Here is a 17,398-nt window from a genome sequence, read left to right on the forward strand (position 1 = left end):
TTTGCATATGTCTGTTCTTTTTCATTTCACTCTCCTAGTGACTGGCTTTTACCATATTTTTTTCAAGTTTCTTTTTTTTGAGAGAGAGAGAGAGAGAGAGAGAGAGAGAAAACGAACCAGCAGGGGAGGAGCAGAGAGAGAGAGAGAGAGGAGGGACAGAGGATCCGAAATGGGCTCTGCACTGGCAGCAGAGAGCCCTACACGGGGCTCAAATCCATGAACCATGAGATCATGACCTGAGCCGAAGTCGGATGCTGAACCAACTGAGCCACCCAGGCATCCTGGCTCTTACTGTATTTTATAGAAAGTACTGATCCGGAATAAACTGGAAAAAAAAAAGGAAAGGTTTACCACAGATATTTGGGAAACACTGCACCAGAGCACCGAAAAATTGAGTTTTGTGTGGACAATGTGCATATTAGCCTGTAAGGATATTGATTTACCTGCAACCGTCTCTTAAATTACTCGAATATTGAGATTTTGCAGAAGCAGATCATTTTGCCCATGTGTAATATGCTAAACTCCTCTGATTAACACCTGAATTAATCTGGAGATGCCTGGAATGCAGGCTAATGAGATACCATATAATCAAAGCTGTTCAGAGGAACTGCGATGTTAACACGATTTCCTCCAAAAAAGAGGCAAGTTCCGTGGTCAACCAAGCTTGGGCTGCACACAGCATCTACCCGCCCTCCTGGGGAGGCATAACACACACCAGCACAGTAAGGATCCTGAGAAGGCCTGTAGTTCAGAAACTTGTTTAGCTCCACAGACGTGACGCTCTTGATGTAAACACGTTAAGAACATCTTGTGCTTGGAAATGAAGGTCTAGTTAAAAGACTCCAGAAGAGCAATCAAAAACCTGCCCTAAATGGCACTTACTAGCTGTTTCCTGTCTACCCTTGAAATGGATCATGCTACCTGCCGCATACCGCGGAGCTTCGGCATCAATGAACTTGTAAACTCACTTCTGAGCAGGCAAGCTCCTTCAGGACAAGAAACCGGCGCCCATTCTTTGTTCTCACCAGCATACAGGAAGTGCCCAGCACAGTGACTAAGTTGTCTCCTAGGGAATGTTCCGGGTTGTCTCCTTATCCCCCCCGCACCCCCCACCCCACCAACACACACCCAGGACGGCTAATTCCGATGGGTCATTTTGTTGGCCACTCCTTGGAATTCTGTGTCTTTGGAGCCCTCCCGTGCCCTGGTGCCCTGGCTGGTGCAGTATGGCAGGCACCTGCTATCCTTCCTTGGAAATGCAGATAGGCCCCCAGAGTAGAGCCAGGGGAAAAGCCCAGCACATAGCAGAAGCCCCAGCTGGTGAGCATGCTCCCTTGGCCTCAACCTCTGGGCAAAGACATTTCTCCAAGATGTTGTGGGGGCCACAGCGGGGCAGGACTCAGGTGTTCCGGTTCCCATGTCCAAAGCCAGCCTCCCATCCTAAACCACCTGCTTCCTCTCCTTAGTACCCATGTGCTACGCAGGAGAGTCCTATGGATCTGGATCGATATTGCCTCCGCCTTAGTAGGAGAACAATCAAAACACAAATAATCTCACAACCCCGAAAAAGAAAGCACTGTCACAAAGAAATCATGTCAGAGCTTGATAGCATCTCTTACCCAACTAACACCGTAATCCAGGTCTCATTCAACCTCTGCCTCCCCATTTCAACAATCAATAATAATACGTTTTCCCTCAAACGACAGTTATTTTTAACTTCTAGGGCTCCTCTGTTTGTCTCAAAGGCAGAACCCAGAATCTGAGCGCCCTCCACAAGGTCGTGCGGTCAGTGAGTTGTAGGACAAGGAATTGGCTTTCGTACACATTCTTCCAACCACCAAACCACGGGGTCTTTGTTAAGGTCAAAATTATCATGAAACATTATTTACACAGCACACAATGAGCTCAGTTCTGCAGCTGTTACAAACACGAGCCACAACTTAAAATAATAAAAAATAAAAAGATAAGAACCCATTTGTTTTACTCACTGTTCACGTAAACATTCAATGTCACGGAAGAATTGACATCGGAATTGGACACTTGAAACGTATAAGTGCCTCCTTCGTTCCCTTTTAATCTGGTTAGGTGAAGTTCACTCACATATCTACACACACACACACACACAGGGAAAAAAAAAAAAAAGGCAATAAATCAATCACTTGTGAAGGGCCTGCCTCAAGTGAGTGTTTTATCCACCATTTCTGTCTGGAAATACACACCTGTTTGAGGAAAAATAAGACTCACTTAACTCAGTATTAACAAGATCCACATTAACAAATATAAACATATACACCTATATTTACCTTGGGACAAAATGGCTGCCCAGTGAGGGTGCTGAGTGGGGAGAGGCAATGCAGCCTCCTCCCGGTCCCTGGCTGGCCTCTTGTCCATGGTCCCTCTCTGCCCACGGTCCTTCACTCAGTCTCCCCCCCACCGGTGTCCTGAGCTCACCTGCCCCACTGTGCTTTCACAACACTCACCTGGAAGGACCCAAGCCTGGCAGGCATCTACATGGAGTTGTCTCCATGCAGAGAGCAAAGTCGACACTGTGGGCCCTCACCTTCCTTCTTGCAACTCCATAATCTCCTGGTTTTCCTCCCATGCCCAGCACCTCTTCCTAGAGTCCTTCGTAGTACTTGACATTGAAGCTTCTCTTTTATGGCAGGGCCGGCAGATATGGCTATGTAGACAGAGTGTGGAGTTCTGCCAGAAGCCCCGGACACAACCGTCTTGACGTGACCCTGAGCAATCTACTCTCGCACCGAACTACTCGCTGTTTGCTCACAACTTTCAAATCTTTACCTCCAGTTCAGACTTCTCAGTCCTACACCTCCTCTACAGAGCTATTTTCAAGCCCCCAACCCCTGCCCTGTGGGTACAGCTAATGATAACTCACACCTGTGACGTCCTCCCAAGTCTTGCCCTTGGGCACTTAGGCCCACTTGAAAGTTGACTGCCATCCAGGTCTACAGCAATGAGTGACCGCCCATGGAGAGGGACAAAAAGCCAGCTCCAGAGGACCCCTGAGATCAGCCTACTGCTCACCCATATCCTTTTTTTCCTCCTTTATCCTCCCCACCCTGCTCTCCTACTCCCTGGAAGGTCTCTCTTCCCCTTAATGAAGCCCTTGACCCAGAATCCCTGTCTCAGGCTCTGCTTCGAGGGAACCTGACCTAGGATACTTCCTACCTGAACATCTCTACTAGAGAGCCCATGGTCAACCTCAATTTCAACAAACGCCAAGCCGAACTCACAGTATTTCCCCTGCCAACCTTTCCTCCTCCTTGAATGGCATCACCCCTCGCCATCCAACGTGGCTGACGGACACAGGATCCGAAGGGACATCTTCAGCACCTACTTCTCTCTCCCACCCCCTCAACCACTGAGTATTCCTGTGGAGGCGGCCTGGATGCCTGCCAAATCCATTCCCTTCCTTCCCACCCTTCCATCTTGGCCCAGGACAACATCATCTCTCACCCACATTGCTGTAACAGCCCATAGTTTCTGACTGGAAAAAAATACAAAGTCTAAGTGGGCATCTACCTCTGGTAGCCATTTTGATCTTGGTCAAGTTACTTAACTCATTTGTGTCTGTTTCCTCTTCTACAGAAATGATGAAAATAAGAGTGCCTGATCATGGGGCTTGTGGAAGACTAAAATTATTGACTCACTATATGTCAGGTACTTAGAACAGTGCAGCACAGTCAAAAACACCTGCAGCTTACAAGAAGGAAGCTACTTTGCCTAGTTTACTCTTTTAATTTTTAAAATCATTTTTATTGTATTTATTTTTCTTTACTAGTTTTCTTTTACTTGTTACTATTTTATGATTGCTTCTATTTTCATCATAAATCTGTTGAGGATCAAATGAGAGGGGTGTGTGTTATGACAGAACTTGGGTTCACTGCCTGGCCCAGAGCTACCGAATGAGGCTTTAGTTACCTTACATTTTTAAAAAAAAGGATTCAAGGCACTAACTCTCCTCTTTCTGTGGAAAAAAAAAAAAAAAAAAAGATTTCATTGTGTCTCTAGCACATGCCAGTCACTGCTCGGAACTAGCCTCAGAACTCTGGGAGCAAACGATCTTCCATTTCACAAATGAGAAAACTGAGGCACGGACTTCCGTGCGTGCTCTAATCACAAAGCGAAAGGAAATACTGGTGTAAAGACTCAGGAAGCAGGCCCAAACTTCTTTCCACACCAGGTGTCTTCTCATACATCTATGGGTCACAGACACAGGCCCTGGTAAGCCAAGGAGAGAGGGGGAAAACATCTGATCCTCAGTGTAAGGCTCTTTTCTTACCTGATATTACTTTCGTTGTCAGACTTGGGATAATCTTCCCATTTATCAGTGAGGGTTCTGTTCATATAGACCCACCGTTGGTGCTCAGGCTTGGGATATGCCTCATATTCGACAATCAGATCCACATTCTCTCCGTCATTCACGAATATTGTGGTATTCATCATCGGGAAGATGTTAATGAATCCTTTAGCTGATTATAACAAAATAGAACAGGAAGAAACTATTATTCACAGCCATCCAATGGAAAACCCAACTTCACCTTTGGCTTACAAAAGTAACTGGCTGGTTTCAGAAAGGACCCACTTGAAATGTTTATTCTCCCTTCTCTGTCTCTTAAGGAACTCTCTTCAAGAGCTAGCACCACCCTGTAAGTCTTCTAGAACTACTTCTTAGGTTAGAAAGTGTTGGGACTAAATGGTTAGCCCACACCCAGACCCAGTACAATTGTATATGTGATAAGAAGGTGTCAAAAGTCAAGAGGGGGAAGAGAGCTCAAATTGTCAATAAAGGTGTTGAAAGAACGCCATTTAGTATTTGAAGAAAAATAAACCTGTTACCTCCTCATCATGTAATATATCACAGATGAAATCAAGTACAGAATTTTATTTAAAAAAAAAAATTTTTTTTAATGTTTATTTATTTTTGAGACAGAGAGAGACAGAGCATGAACAGGGGAGGGCCAGAGAGAGAGGGAGACACAGAATCGGAAGCAGGCTCCAGGCTCTGAGCTGTCAGCACAGAGCCCGACGCGGGGCTCGAACTCACGGACCGTGAGATCATGACCTGAGCTGAAGTCGGACGCTTAACCGACTGAGCCACCCAGGTGCCCCAAGTACAGCATTTTAATAATCAAACTATATCTTTAACTGACAACAGAATGAACTCCTATCAAACTTCTACAGAGGGGGCAGTTTTCTAGACGTTTTAGAAACAACAGAAGAGGGGAGCCTGGGTGGCTCAGTTGGTTAAACATCCAGCTTCAGCTCAGGTCATGATCTCGTGGTTCCTGAGTTCGAGCTCCATCGGGCTCTGTGCTAACAGCTCAGAGCCTGGAGCCTGCTTTGGATTCTTTGTCTCGCTCTCTCTCTCTGCCTCTCCCCTGCTCACACTCTGTCTCTCTCCCTCTCAGAAATAACATTAAAAAAAAAAAAAGAAAAAAAAAAAAAAAGAAACAACAGAAGAAACAAAATCAAATCATGAAAGTCCTAAGAATCTGAATACATAGCATTTTTCAATGTCTATACTGTAAAATTAAGGTAATAGGAAAAAGAACATGAAAATCAATAGATGGAAAATATTTAAACTAGTAAATCCATTTTTTTTTTTAATTTGAGAAAGAGCCCAATAGGGAGAGAGGGGCAAGGGGGAGAAGGGAAAGGGGGAGGGAGAGGGAGAGGGAGGGAGGGAGGGAGGGAGGGAAGAGAGAGAGAGAGAGAGAGAGAGAGAGAGAGAGAGAGAGAGAATCCCAAGCAGTCTCTACACTCAGCATGGAGCCCAACATGGGGCTCGATCTCACAACCTGAGCCAAAATCAAGAAGAGTTGGACACTCAACCGACTAAGCCACCCAGGCACCCCTAAACTGGTAATTAAAAATAAGGCATCACTTTTCACTTCTTAAAAATAGCAAAACTTCAATAAAGCTGTTAAAAAATAAAGTCTATCCATCCTATGGAAAAATAGCAAAACTAATTTGAAAGAAACTCAATAATTCTGCAAGTGCGGTAAAAGCAGCGTGCTGAATTACACACTGTAAATTGGCACAACTCTTTCAGAAAGCATTTAGCAATATAGATTTTCTATAATTATCTATTCTCTAATTTAACCCTGTAACTTCCGTTGGAGCACTCTTCTTTGTGGGTAGCTACATGCAAAAAGAACGGCTCTCTACCTTGGATATAATAATTTTAAAAATCAGGGCACTGGTTAGAAATGGTTCTATGACAATAATATAAGAAAGAGCTTGAAAAACACGTAATAAAATAATTGCCAATATTATTTTTATAGCCACCATTTATGGAATGCTTGCCATGTGCCAAGAACTGCCTTAAGTAGCTTGGCATTACATTTTAATTAACAATTATGACAAATATTTAATTCCATAACAATACTAGGGGAGAAAGCTTATAACTCCTAATGTATAGATGAAAGATATCCAGTCCTGGAAAGCTTAAGAGCTAGCTGCCCAAGGGCAGAGCCCAGATTTGAATACAGGTTTGTGAGACGCCAGGCTTGGCTTTTCTCACTGTAACATATCCCTAGATTCTCCATATAATACTTCCAGTTAGAGAGAGAGAATAAGCTTGTAGGCATCACTGAAACCCTGCTGCATACAAAAATACAAGCAATATACCAAATCTTAAAAATGGTTATGTCACATTTAGTGGGATTATGGAAGAGTTTTCATTTTATTCTTCTAATTCTTTTTCCAAATTTAGTAATTATAAACTTTTAAATACACTTTTCATTATTTTTGGCACTATTTGGCTACATATATTAAGGTCTCCCAGGAGTTGTCATTACAGCATTGGCTGCCTCTTGGTTTTCCTATAGATTCAGAAGAAAAAGTGGAGTCCAACTCTCCTTTGCAGTAATGGAAAAGGATCTGTCATAGGTGAGAATAAAAACTCATCCAAGTCAGAGTTGGAGATGGAAACCACCATCTTGTTCTAGTACCCAAATCATAAATTAAAACCTCCTGTCATTTTTAAAGCAAATTTAGGTTAATTTTGAGGGAACAAATGTTTCATCTAAATGCTATGTTACAGTTTCCAGTTCTTAAGGTCATCAATTCAAACACACCCAAAGCAAAACACTCAAATATTCCAGACAATAATTGCACTGAAGTGAGTTCTCTCATTATCACCACATATGTATACTACCGAAGTTTTCCTGAGTTTTCTAGAGTTCTTTACAGGCTCAATATAGTTTTATGTCCTATAGTGGAATAGAGCTTCAAATTCATGAAGTATAAGAGTTATTAGAATCAAAGAACTCCATCAGCATTGTTTTAACAGAAAGTACGATTTTTTTCAGGTACTTCTGCATTAAGAAGTTGGTGATGCGTTAACGTTTCATCAAGTGCAAACTCTATGCCAGGCACTTCTATAAAATCTATTGCCTTTTCTCCTCTCTGCAGCCTTTGGAGTTGGAGGCTGTGCTTCTCAGAAGAGGAAATGCAGGCAGAGGTAAAGTAGGGTGCATTCAAAGTCAGGTGGCACAGCTCCAACTCAAAACCAGGTGGGGACTATCCCAAAGCCACTGCACGTCATATGCACACTTGATCTTAGCTGAAAGGCCAAGAAGGGATCCACATCATATTCAAATCTGACCTCCAGCCCCAAAAGAAATGACTTTTCTCTTTGTCTCCCTCTTTCTTGTCCCGTCCCAACCCATCCCGAAACAATACAAAACCAGATTCAGATTTCACAGCCACAAGCCCTTCCAGTTATACAGTTATATTCTTGGAAATTGATGAACGGATTTTAAAAATCTGATTACATACAATAATATGCTCAAAACATCCTTACTAATTGCTTTCTGGAGCTGAAGCTGATATATCAACATGCTCCCTAATCAACTTAGCAAATTAGCACTTATGGAGTTTAATATTTTAAAAGCATAGCTTTCTATTCAAATTAATAAATGGTTCACAATCACGTTTAGGGAAAAAGTAATAATACTCTTTCTGCACACTGACTCTATAATTGCAAGTAAAGGGTCTTTTCCACATTTAGTGTGTAATGCTTTCCATTACAACATGGGCAGAAACACCAAAATTATATGAGATTATTGTAGAATAAATCACAGACCTCTAACATTGCTTCATAAATTATTGAAGAAACATGGGGGAAAGAGGAGAAATGAAAACAAATATCACATCGTTTTATTATTGCTCATGAGGAAGTTTCACCACCATGCAAGTACTTAATCAAAGTCAAGCACTAAGAACATAACTGCACTAAAAAGACAAGAAAATAGATGAAATTCGAACAATACTCAAAAGACCAAAGGAAAAAAAAGTGTAAATAAAGTAATTTAAACATTATTATTATTTCCAGGAAATCAAGAACAGTACTTCACTGCATTCTGTTCTCATTAAGTAGATCTTGGAAAATAAAGATTTGGTGAGATTTCCAGAGGAGGGAAGAAAAGGTTAAACCTTTACATAGTATGTACTAGCTAGATGCACTTAGGACCATAGGTACCATGATCCAGTTTATGCTAGGTAGAACCAAGGACCTAACTAACCCCAGTGGGGTTCCTTCCTGAAGGTTTATGCTACGGCCTATAAGGCTACAAGACAGGGTGAAGTAAGGGGCATACTAGGAAGAAAAGGCCCAATTCAACCCTTCCTGCAACAAATAAACCAGACCCCTGGGCGGTAAAAAAGATAAACCAAAGACTGAGGCACTTCCCTAAAAGACGCAGAGAAATACTGTAGGCTCTCAGCACTTGCTCTCCTCCATAGAGAAAGTCTACACCCACTTCCAAACTCAAGTCATTCAGCAAGGACTAGAAGTTTTGAAAAAGCTCCAGGTCACACTTTGTGTGGTAGGGAGGGGAGGGCGGATGGCAGAAAATGGCCCATTGAAACAACTTCAGTTACATCTTTCCTCTTCCCCTCTATTAAACTGATAGGATTTGCTCTTGGGCTCTAGTTGGAAAAAGGCTACCGTGATCATTTTCACTCATTCATTCATTCCGTGATCATAAAATTTCTAAGAATCACTTCAACATTCTATTAACATAAAAAGGAAACTCTCTAGCAATGTCTTCTTTCACTACTGCCAGTAATTTATACGTTCCCATAGAGATATTTACCTACGACTTCCAAGGTTGTTGTGACATTTGCCGATCCAAAAGTATTATTGGCATAACACATGAACACTCCAGAATCGTTAACTCTTGCTGAGCTGATCGTCAACCTTTCCTGACGTACAAAATTGAAGTCACCTTGGTGCCAGCTATTACTCTGTGGCTGTGCGTTAGTTTGCTGGTTACAGAAGGAGAGGAAAAAAAAAAAAATCAAAGATTACCATAAAATTTATATTCAGGATCTTTCCTAGCTAGATAAATTAAAAATAGCAGCAATTAACTTCTCCATATTAACATTCATTATACACTACTTAAGTAAGAATAATAAAGCGTCATGACAAGTCTGTCATTGGAACACTTCATATTCCTGGATTATATTGAAAGATAGTCACTATTAGAAAAAACATGAAAATTCATTTTTTTAATAACCATGGCATACCTGATTCCAAATACTCTGCAGCACTAAATATTTAACAGTGCCAAATTTTAGAAGTTACTACATAAGAAATACCACATTTTACAATGCTGATATTTTACTGATATTTTACAATGAGTCAGCATAGTTAGATCATATCAGTATTTCCTGTTACATGTATTTTTTTAAATTTTATACCCTAGTGATTGAAAGAAAACACATCTCTAATAATCATGTTCTATTAATATTTATACTATTTTCAAGAATAAAAGTAGAATCCCAATGTCTAAAGCTAGCTTGGAAATTCATCCTACAGTTCTTACCCAGCAGAATTTTGGCAACTATTAAAAAGGGTCCCAAAGTATGTAAAACATGTAAGACCAAACCCAAACTACTTAAGCATGAGCTGAAGAGAAAAAGTTACAAATTTACTCTTGTGATATCACCATTCACACATGGAGAGATTTCTGGTATGGAAAATATCATGGGAATAAAGTAAAATATAAACTATAGCTCCTCTCTGAAAAGATTAAAAGGAGTACCAAAGAGCTTTCTTCATCTTCCAAATTTTCTGTAATATGAACACATTCCAATTGAAAAAATAACAACTGAAAAAAGAAAGTAAAGGAGCTGATATTGACATGGAGCGAGATCAAGGGTTTTTGCTGGCCAGGCCATGGTGAGCCTATTAGCATTAGACCATTCTGACGGCATTGTAAATCAGAACAATCCTTGTGGAAAGCAGCTTGGCAGTATGTTCATATCCCCTGATCAATTTCAGCGAATTTATCTCAAGGAAATAACTCAATTAAAAAAAAAAAAAAGCTCAAAAATATTTACTGCAGTGATATCTCAGAGATGACCTAAATGTCTACCAAGGATCAAAATCATGAATGTGAAAATAAGAAAAATGTTTATATTACTTAAAACACCTAAATCGAGTGTACCTTAGAATGGCAACCATGTGATAATACATATGCATGGGGGCAGAGAGAAAAGAAATATGAAAAGAAAAAAAAAAAGTGGGCTATAGAGTGTTTATAAAGACCAGTCACACAGTCGGTTCAGCATCCAACTTCTGATTTCAACTCAGGTCATGATCCCTGGATCATGGGATTGAGCTCCACGTTGGGCTCCGCAGGGAGTGTAGAGACTGCTTAAGATTCCTCTCTTCCTCCCTCCCTCTCTCCCTCTCTCCCCAACCCCACCCCCTCCACTGCCCACATGCTCTCTCTCAATTAAAATAAATAAATAAAGGGGTGCCTGGGTGGCTCAGTCGGTTAAGCGTCCGACTTCGGCTCAGGTCATGATCTCGCGGTCCGTGAGTTCGAGCCCCGCGTCGGGCTCTGGGCTGACGGCTCAGAGCCTGGAGCCTGCTTCCGATTCTGTGGCTCCCTCTCTCTCTGCCCCTCCCCCGTTCATGCTCTGTCTCTCCCTGTCTCAAAAATAAATAAAGGTTAAAAAAAATTAATAAAAAAATAAAAATAAAATAAAATAAATAAATAGAAATAAATTTCAAACAAAAAAACCAGCCAACATAGACACTACTGGAGCTCTTGAGATGCTTGAGGTCCAAACTGAGTTGTGTTGTAAATATAAAATATGTCCCCGATTTGGAAGACTTAATATCAAAAAAGTAATGCAAAATAACCCATTGATACTTTTTGTTAATTACATGGTAATATTTTAGCTATACAAGGTTAAATAAAATATATTACAATCAATTTTACTTTTTTTACTCTCTGTCATGTGCCTACTAGACAATTTTAAATTACATAGGAGGTTCACATTATATTTCCACTGCATAGCACTGCTACATGCAGTGGTAGAATTATATCTGTTTCTCTTTTTTTCCTCATGTTATTATATTTTTGGAAAAAAAAATTTTACATTAAAATGAGCATACATAAGAGCAGACTGCCAAAGCTGAATGTTTTGAAATAAAAAGAAGAGAAACCTGCTTTGTTAACTAACTGTGAGATCTTGAGCAAGTCAAGGATACGAGCAGTCATAGCTTTTGTTTCTTTCTTTTTTTTTTTTTTTTTAAGACAGAGAGAGAGAGCATGAACGGGGGAGGGTCAGAGAGGGAGACACAGAATCCGAAGCAGGCTCCAGGCTCCGAGCTGTCAGCACAGAGCCCGAAGCGGGGCTCGAACTGACGGCCGTGAGATCATGACCTGAGCAGAAGTGGGACGCTTAACCAACTGAGCCACCCAGGTGCCCCACCCAGCTTTTGTTTCTGAAAGGGAAGGAGAGAAGGTCTTTAAAGAAAGGTCTTGAAACGCCTTTCCAATTTGAAGCACTAGGCAGATTCGAAGATACTCCCTTCCCAGAGATTCTTCTAGTAATTGGCAGGAATCTGCCATTTTGCTGCAGAAGATCAATCAAGATGTAATAGCAAGGTGAGGTGACATTGTTCTGTCCTCTCCCGGTCCATCATGTCATAGACTTCTCTTCAAAGGCAGAGTGACGATGGACAGGTAACATCACACATTCTAGATTTATGGTATCTCTTCCTTCTAGTTCTCCCAAGAGCCCAAAGGTCTTCTAACAGGGAGTTAAACCTGAACAATGAACATGTCAATGCGGGAAGGAAAAGCTTGGACCTCAGTAGTGATGCAGACCCAACACCCAAACCTGAAGACCATTTTTAGGACACTGTCAAATATCCTAATTAAAAGTAAAAAATACAAGGGTTTAAAAGCATTAGAAAAGCTAACATGATTCACAAGTGTTGAATAAACGCCAAGACTCTCTTACGTTTTAAAACACACAACAGCAAAAACTCTAGGACAGTCATTTTATCCTAGATTTCATTGTGAGTTAGTTATTCCAAAGGGTCAGAGTCAAATACCATGGATTTTTAAAATAATTTGATAGTGCTAAGAGTGCTAAGTATTTCAAATTAAGCCAAAGGATATCAACAAAAGATTCATGGATGAACCTTGGCAGAGAGCCATGAGCCCCATCTGCAAGTCACATATTACATATTGTTTGCATGTGATTTGGTTTTCCTTAACCCTTGAGATACACACTGGGATTTCCCCAAAGAGCTCCCAATACCAAAGGCTTATCTTCCAATGCCGGTGGATTAATTGGGAATGGCATGTAGGACTCCAGGGAAAAACGGTTCAGAACAAAACTGCCTGGGGCAATATAATTCCTCATAGGAAAAAAAAGCTAATTTTCAAGTTATACGGAGGCTCAAATATATACATGGTATAAACTGTTCTCTCATCTGAAATCAAGGATTATAGAAAGCCAATTTATATAGGATTGCGTTCTATAAGGTCAGTCAAAAATCCATACATAAACTATCGTTTTTATTAAATTCTATGATAAGGAAACGAAAACTTGTTTCTCTGAGCCATTGGTTTGAAAGAACAAGTCTAGTACAATCCATTCTCCTAGTCAGTGGTGATAGGCTTCATCAGCAAGGGATCATCCATCACAAGTCTATGTGAATACCATCATACTACTTTGCATTAGACTAATCACCATGGTTACTTATCTAGCGAAGCATTCTTTAAACAGGCATGAAATCACCAATGTTGAATACAGAGCAAGGGGAGGGAGGACAGGAAGAGGAGGAGAAGGAAACTATATCATATCTTTCCTCCAATGTCATGCACATATGTATACGAAGAAAAACCACCGTAAAAGCTCGTTAACTAGATGGCCAACATTATGCAAATAAAAATTACTGAAACTTCAGTCGATGGGAATTTGAAAACAAAATATTTGGGAATTTAGACATTTTAAAGACCTTGCTATTAAGGAGTATTTAGAGAGGAAAAAAACAAAAAACAAAGAACTTCCAAAACTGGCTAAAATTTACTTAAGATATGCCTAACACAGTACCTGACATATAGTAGACATTCAATACGCATTTGTTAAACGAATGAGAACTTAAACATGTCCAAATGTTTCAGATTAAAGATAACCATTTTATTAATAGTGACTAAAACAAACAGAAAGCCATTAGCAACTTGATCTCAGGTAACCAGCCTCAGAGGGGAGAGTCAGATCAATACAAAAAAGAAACCCAGCTCTCAAATGGATAGGCCACTTTGTGGGAAAGCAAAGAGCTCTCTGGTTAGTATCTGAGGCCATTTACTCTTTTTCAACGTGAAAGGAAAAAAAAAACATTGACAACTTTTCCCAATATTTTAAATAATCTGCCCTGGGTAGCTTTGTTAATAGTCCGAAAAAAATCAAGGTGCATACGCAATCATTAGTTTTCTTAAAATTTTCCCAGGAAAGTCAAAGAAACCGCGTACAGTAACAAAAGGAGTCTCAAGTCCTCTTGTTGATTTTCTCAATGTAAATTTACCAAATGACATGCATGTGTCACTAATAATGAAGATACACACCCACATATGGTGTCACGAAAGGGGGAAATCTGCATCTCGACTCACGCCCAGACAGTCCCACCTCAGACAGACATACCAGCTGAGCCTCCCCAGGACAATTAATAGACCCTTTTAAGGAAAAAAAAAACCAAACCCTTAAAATCTCCCACAAAGAGAAAACCATCGATTGGGGGGAAAAAAAAAAAGGGGGAACAAGCCACTTACCGGGCTGTTTTCCTTGATCCACATCGAGTCCACGGAACTAGACACATCTTTTATCAAGCACATCACGGAGAATTCTTCCCCTTCCCTAAGAAGATGGCTTGCTTTGGACACAGACACAACTGGGACAGCTCTGATGGCTAGAATAAAAAGAAACGGGACCCTCAAATAATCTGTTCTATTATATGCCATTTTCACTTGCCACTTTTCCTCAAATGCGCACAACTTACTCAGTGGTCTGTTAAATACAATATCAGGGATGCTACTGACTGCTCTGTAGTACATGCACATCTGTAGGCATCAGCAATTAAATCTTGTATCCTTCAAGCAAATTCATTAATACCGGGTGAAAAAGATAGGACCGTCTGCTTTGAGATTATAACGCTCCTTGACAATGCTATTTTGAAACGGGCAGGCCTGGCATTAATCTTTACCTCACACAACCTTGATGGTTTCATGAGGATGTGACCCGCACCTAGTTAAATTCTTTTAACCGAACAGGCATCTTTCCCGTAGGCCATAAAAATAATACGTTGTCCATCTCTGAAAACCCCCATTTTAAATAACCAAACTTAACGCCAAGGAGCACAATTTTTCAAAAGCCTTAAAAAAAGCCCCCCAGTTGCTGAATGTCAACTGGTGTCGAATTTGATGATCTGAGATACAAAATCTAGACATCTTCCAGCTACCAAAATAATCTACATAATGCCAGGATAACAACAAAGTCTGTACTCAGTTGGTACTTGCCTCCTCAGATTGTGAAGAGTTTGGGAATGCATGAAAATTAAACAGCCGAGGAGAAAGTCAATCCCTCTGTCAATACTAAATCAAGGAGTGAATAATGTGTATGCTAATCTTTTCAAATAGTGTAACTGAAGCTTCCCAGTGAGTTTCTCTCGGAAGGAACACCTCGTGCGGTTACAAAACTTGGGGTGCCCCGATGTCGGTAGGTTTCATGGCGGTCCCCTCCTCCTACTGCCCCCTGTACGGTCTAAATGCCAGTCGTTGGTCAATGCGCCCCGCTGGAGGCAGTCGTGGGCGGTTGTGTGGGGTGGGGACTATGCAACAAAGAGTTCACAAGCAGCTGACAGTAGTCTGAAGCCGGGGGGAGTGAGGAAGAGCCAGCTGCCTGACGGCCGATCGAAAGATAGACCAGCGAGAAGAGAGAAGTCGTGTACCAATCAACATCAATAGCTGCTCCGCCTCCCAGAAGAAAGCGAGAAGGGCCCCCCCTTACCTGCCCTCACTTTCAGGGTGAATTTCTTCGACAGCACGGACTTGCCCTTCCGGTCCGCAGAGCAATGCAGGCACAGCCGATGGTACTCGCGCTTCACGTTCCTGATTGTGATGCCAGCCTTAGGATCGGTGACGAAAGTCAAGTCCTTGGGAAGAGGCTTCCCCTCGCACCCCCGGAGGGAGTAATTGGTCACCTCTGGGTCTGTCAGAGGACAGCGGACCAGCGTATCATGGTCTTCTTTCCCATACAAGGGAAGGTCAACGAGGAAAAGCTTTGCGGGATCTATAGAGTGTCAAAAATCAGTAGTTTGGCTGAAAACATTTTTGAAAAATCTCAAATGACTCCAACGTTTCTCTTTGCGAGCAAAAGTAGAATTTACCCAAACACTGCTAATTAAATAACAGTTAACATTTGTCCCTTTCCACGTGTCAGACACCAAGCTTGGACCATTACGCTTTCTCTCATTTAACCCTCAAAACAGCCCTCAGTGAAGGGCACTATCTTCATCACCCTTTTATACATGAAGAAACTGAAGTCTCAAAAAAGTGACTCTCTTAGGGGCGCCTGGGAGGCTCAGTCGGTTAGGCGTCCGACTGGCTCAAGTCATGATCTTGTGGTCCGTGGGTGCAAGCCTCACTTCGGGCTCTGTGCTGACAGCTCGGAGCCTAGAGCCTGCTTTAGATTCTGTGTCTCCCTCTCTCTTTACTCCCCCACGCCCCTTGCACTCTGTCTGCCTGTCTGTCTGTCTCTCTCTCAAATAGATAAACATTTAAAAAAAAAAAATTATTTTTTTTAAAGGGACTCTCCTAAAGTGACATGGTCCAGAAACAGCTGGGCGGAACTCGAACTGCAGTCCGACTGATACCACAACTTGGGCTCTTAAAAATCTGGGGATATTTTATTACAAAACTTACTCTTTTTCCACAACAGAGGATACTCTAAGGAGCATGAGCCAAGACTAAGTCGGTCTGATAATACCTATCAGGATCAGAGAGGAGAGATATTCTTCCTCTTAACTGTTCTGTGGGGACCCCCTTCCAGAGTCCCCAATCTCCAGAATCTTTTGGCTTCTGCATAGAATCTGCAAAAACTATTAGCAGGCCACCCCCTACGAATGTCACGTGGGTCCCGCTCTATCCATGCTCTCTTGAAAGACACATATTAATACAAACTTGTGGAAATCAACTGAAGCCTTATTCCCAAGGGGAGCTCATGAGTTTCAGGAATGCGGTGGCAAACACTTTATCATCCAAACCAGGACGCTTGTGAGTGAAGGGGAGTGCTATTAACAATTACGCCAGGACACCAGGTGTGGACTGGAAAAGCCTCAGGCAGACTGGGACCTCATATAAGCAAAGACAAACCTCATTCTGTATACACAATATGCTGCCACCTCTCCTGTGTAAAGAGAATACAGATACACGGTTGGGCCAACAGATTATGTTTAAAATGTTTCTTACTTGTCCTTTCTACATGGAATTCAGGTGTTCCACAAAAATCAACTTGACATCATTGAAATACATACTTACCATTTAATTTTGAAAGGTAATTTTCCAGAACGAATTATGCACCTCCCAGCCTTACTAATTAGTTCTATGAATAAAGTACTTCATGATGGCTGAACTATGGTCTGAGGCCATAGCTGTTTTGTTTGGTTTATTTTTTCTACATCTACTCTTGCTCGGTGGCTTAGTCTAGCTCCTACAACGCCCCAATTTCTTTCATTGCTGTAACATGAATCACTTAAGTATCCAAACATCTTAAATCAGTAATAATTCAGCATAGGGCTAAGTTACTAGGGAAGACTTTCCCTTTAAAGAAAACCATGAAGTCTGCCAGACCGACCTGGCGAATTCAGTCGTCCCCATTTATTCAGTGGTTTACCCATTGCATTAATGCGCAGAATGATACTTCATTAGCACCTGAAAATTAAAGAGTACCTTCCTGAATGTCAAAGAACAGCACACAGGTTAGCTCAACAATTACGGAATCATAACCAGAGGCTAAGCTGCGCCTTATCAGTGTGTATTTTTCAGCTACCCACCTAGGAAAG

The 17,398-nt window shown here is 41.4% G+C and overlaps 1 protein-coding gene across 1 annotated transcript in view; it reads right to left on the reverse strand.

The window, feature by feature from the left end:
• Nucleotides 1–17,398, reverse strand: part of KIT (KIT proto-oncogene, receptor tyrosine kinase) — an 87,594-nt gene that overhangs the window by 30,905 nt on the left and 39,291 nt on the right. Inside the window, 5 exon segments of the mRNA XM_058722563.1 lie at nucleotides 1,989–2,104; nucleotides 4,304–4,493; nucleotides 9,126–9,297; nucleotides 14,112–14,248; nucleotides 15,346–15,627. Of these exon segments, the coding sequence (XP_058578546.1) occupies nucleotides 1,989–2,104; nucleotides 4,304–4,493; nucleotides 9,126–9,297; nucleotides 14,112–14,248; nucleotides 15,346–15,627 (897 nt within the window).

This window comes from Neofelis nebulosa, chromosome 3, assembly GCF_028018385.1.
Source record: "Neofelis nebulosa isolate mNeoNeb1 chromosome 3, mNeoNeb1.pri, whole genome shotgun sequence".
Taxonomy (NCBI): domain Eukaryota; kingdom Metazoa; phylum Chordata; class Mammalia; order Carnivora; family Felidae; genus Neofelis; species Neofelis nebulosa.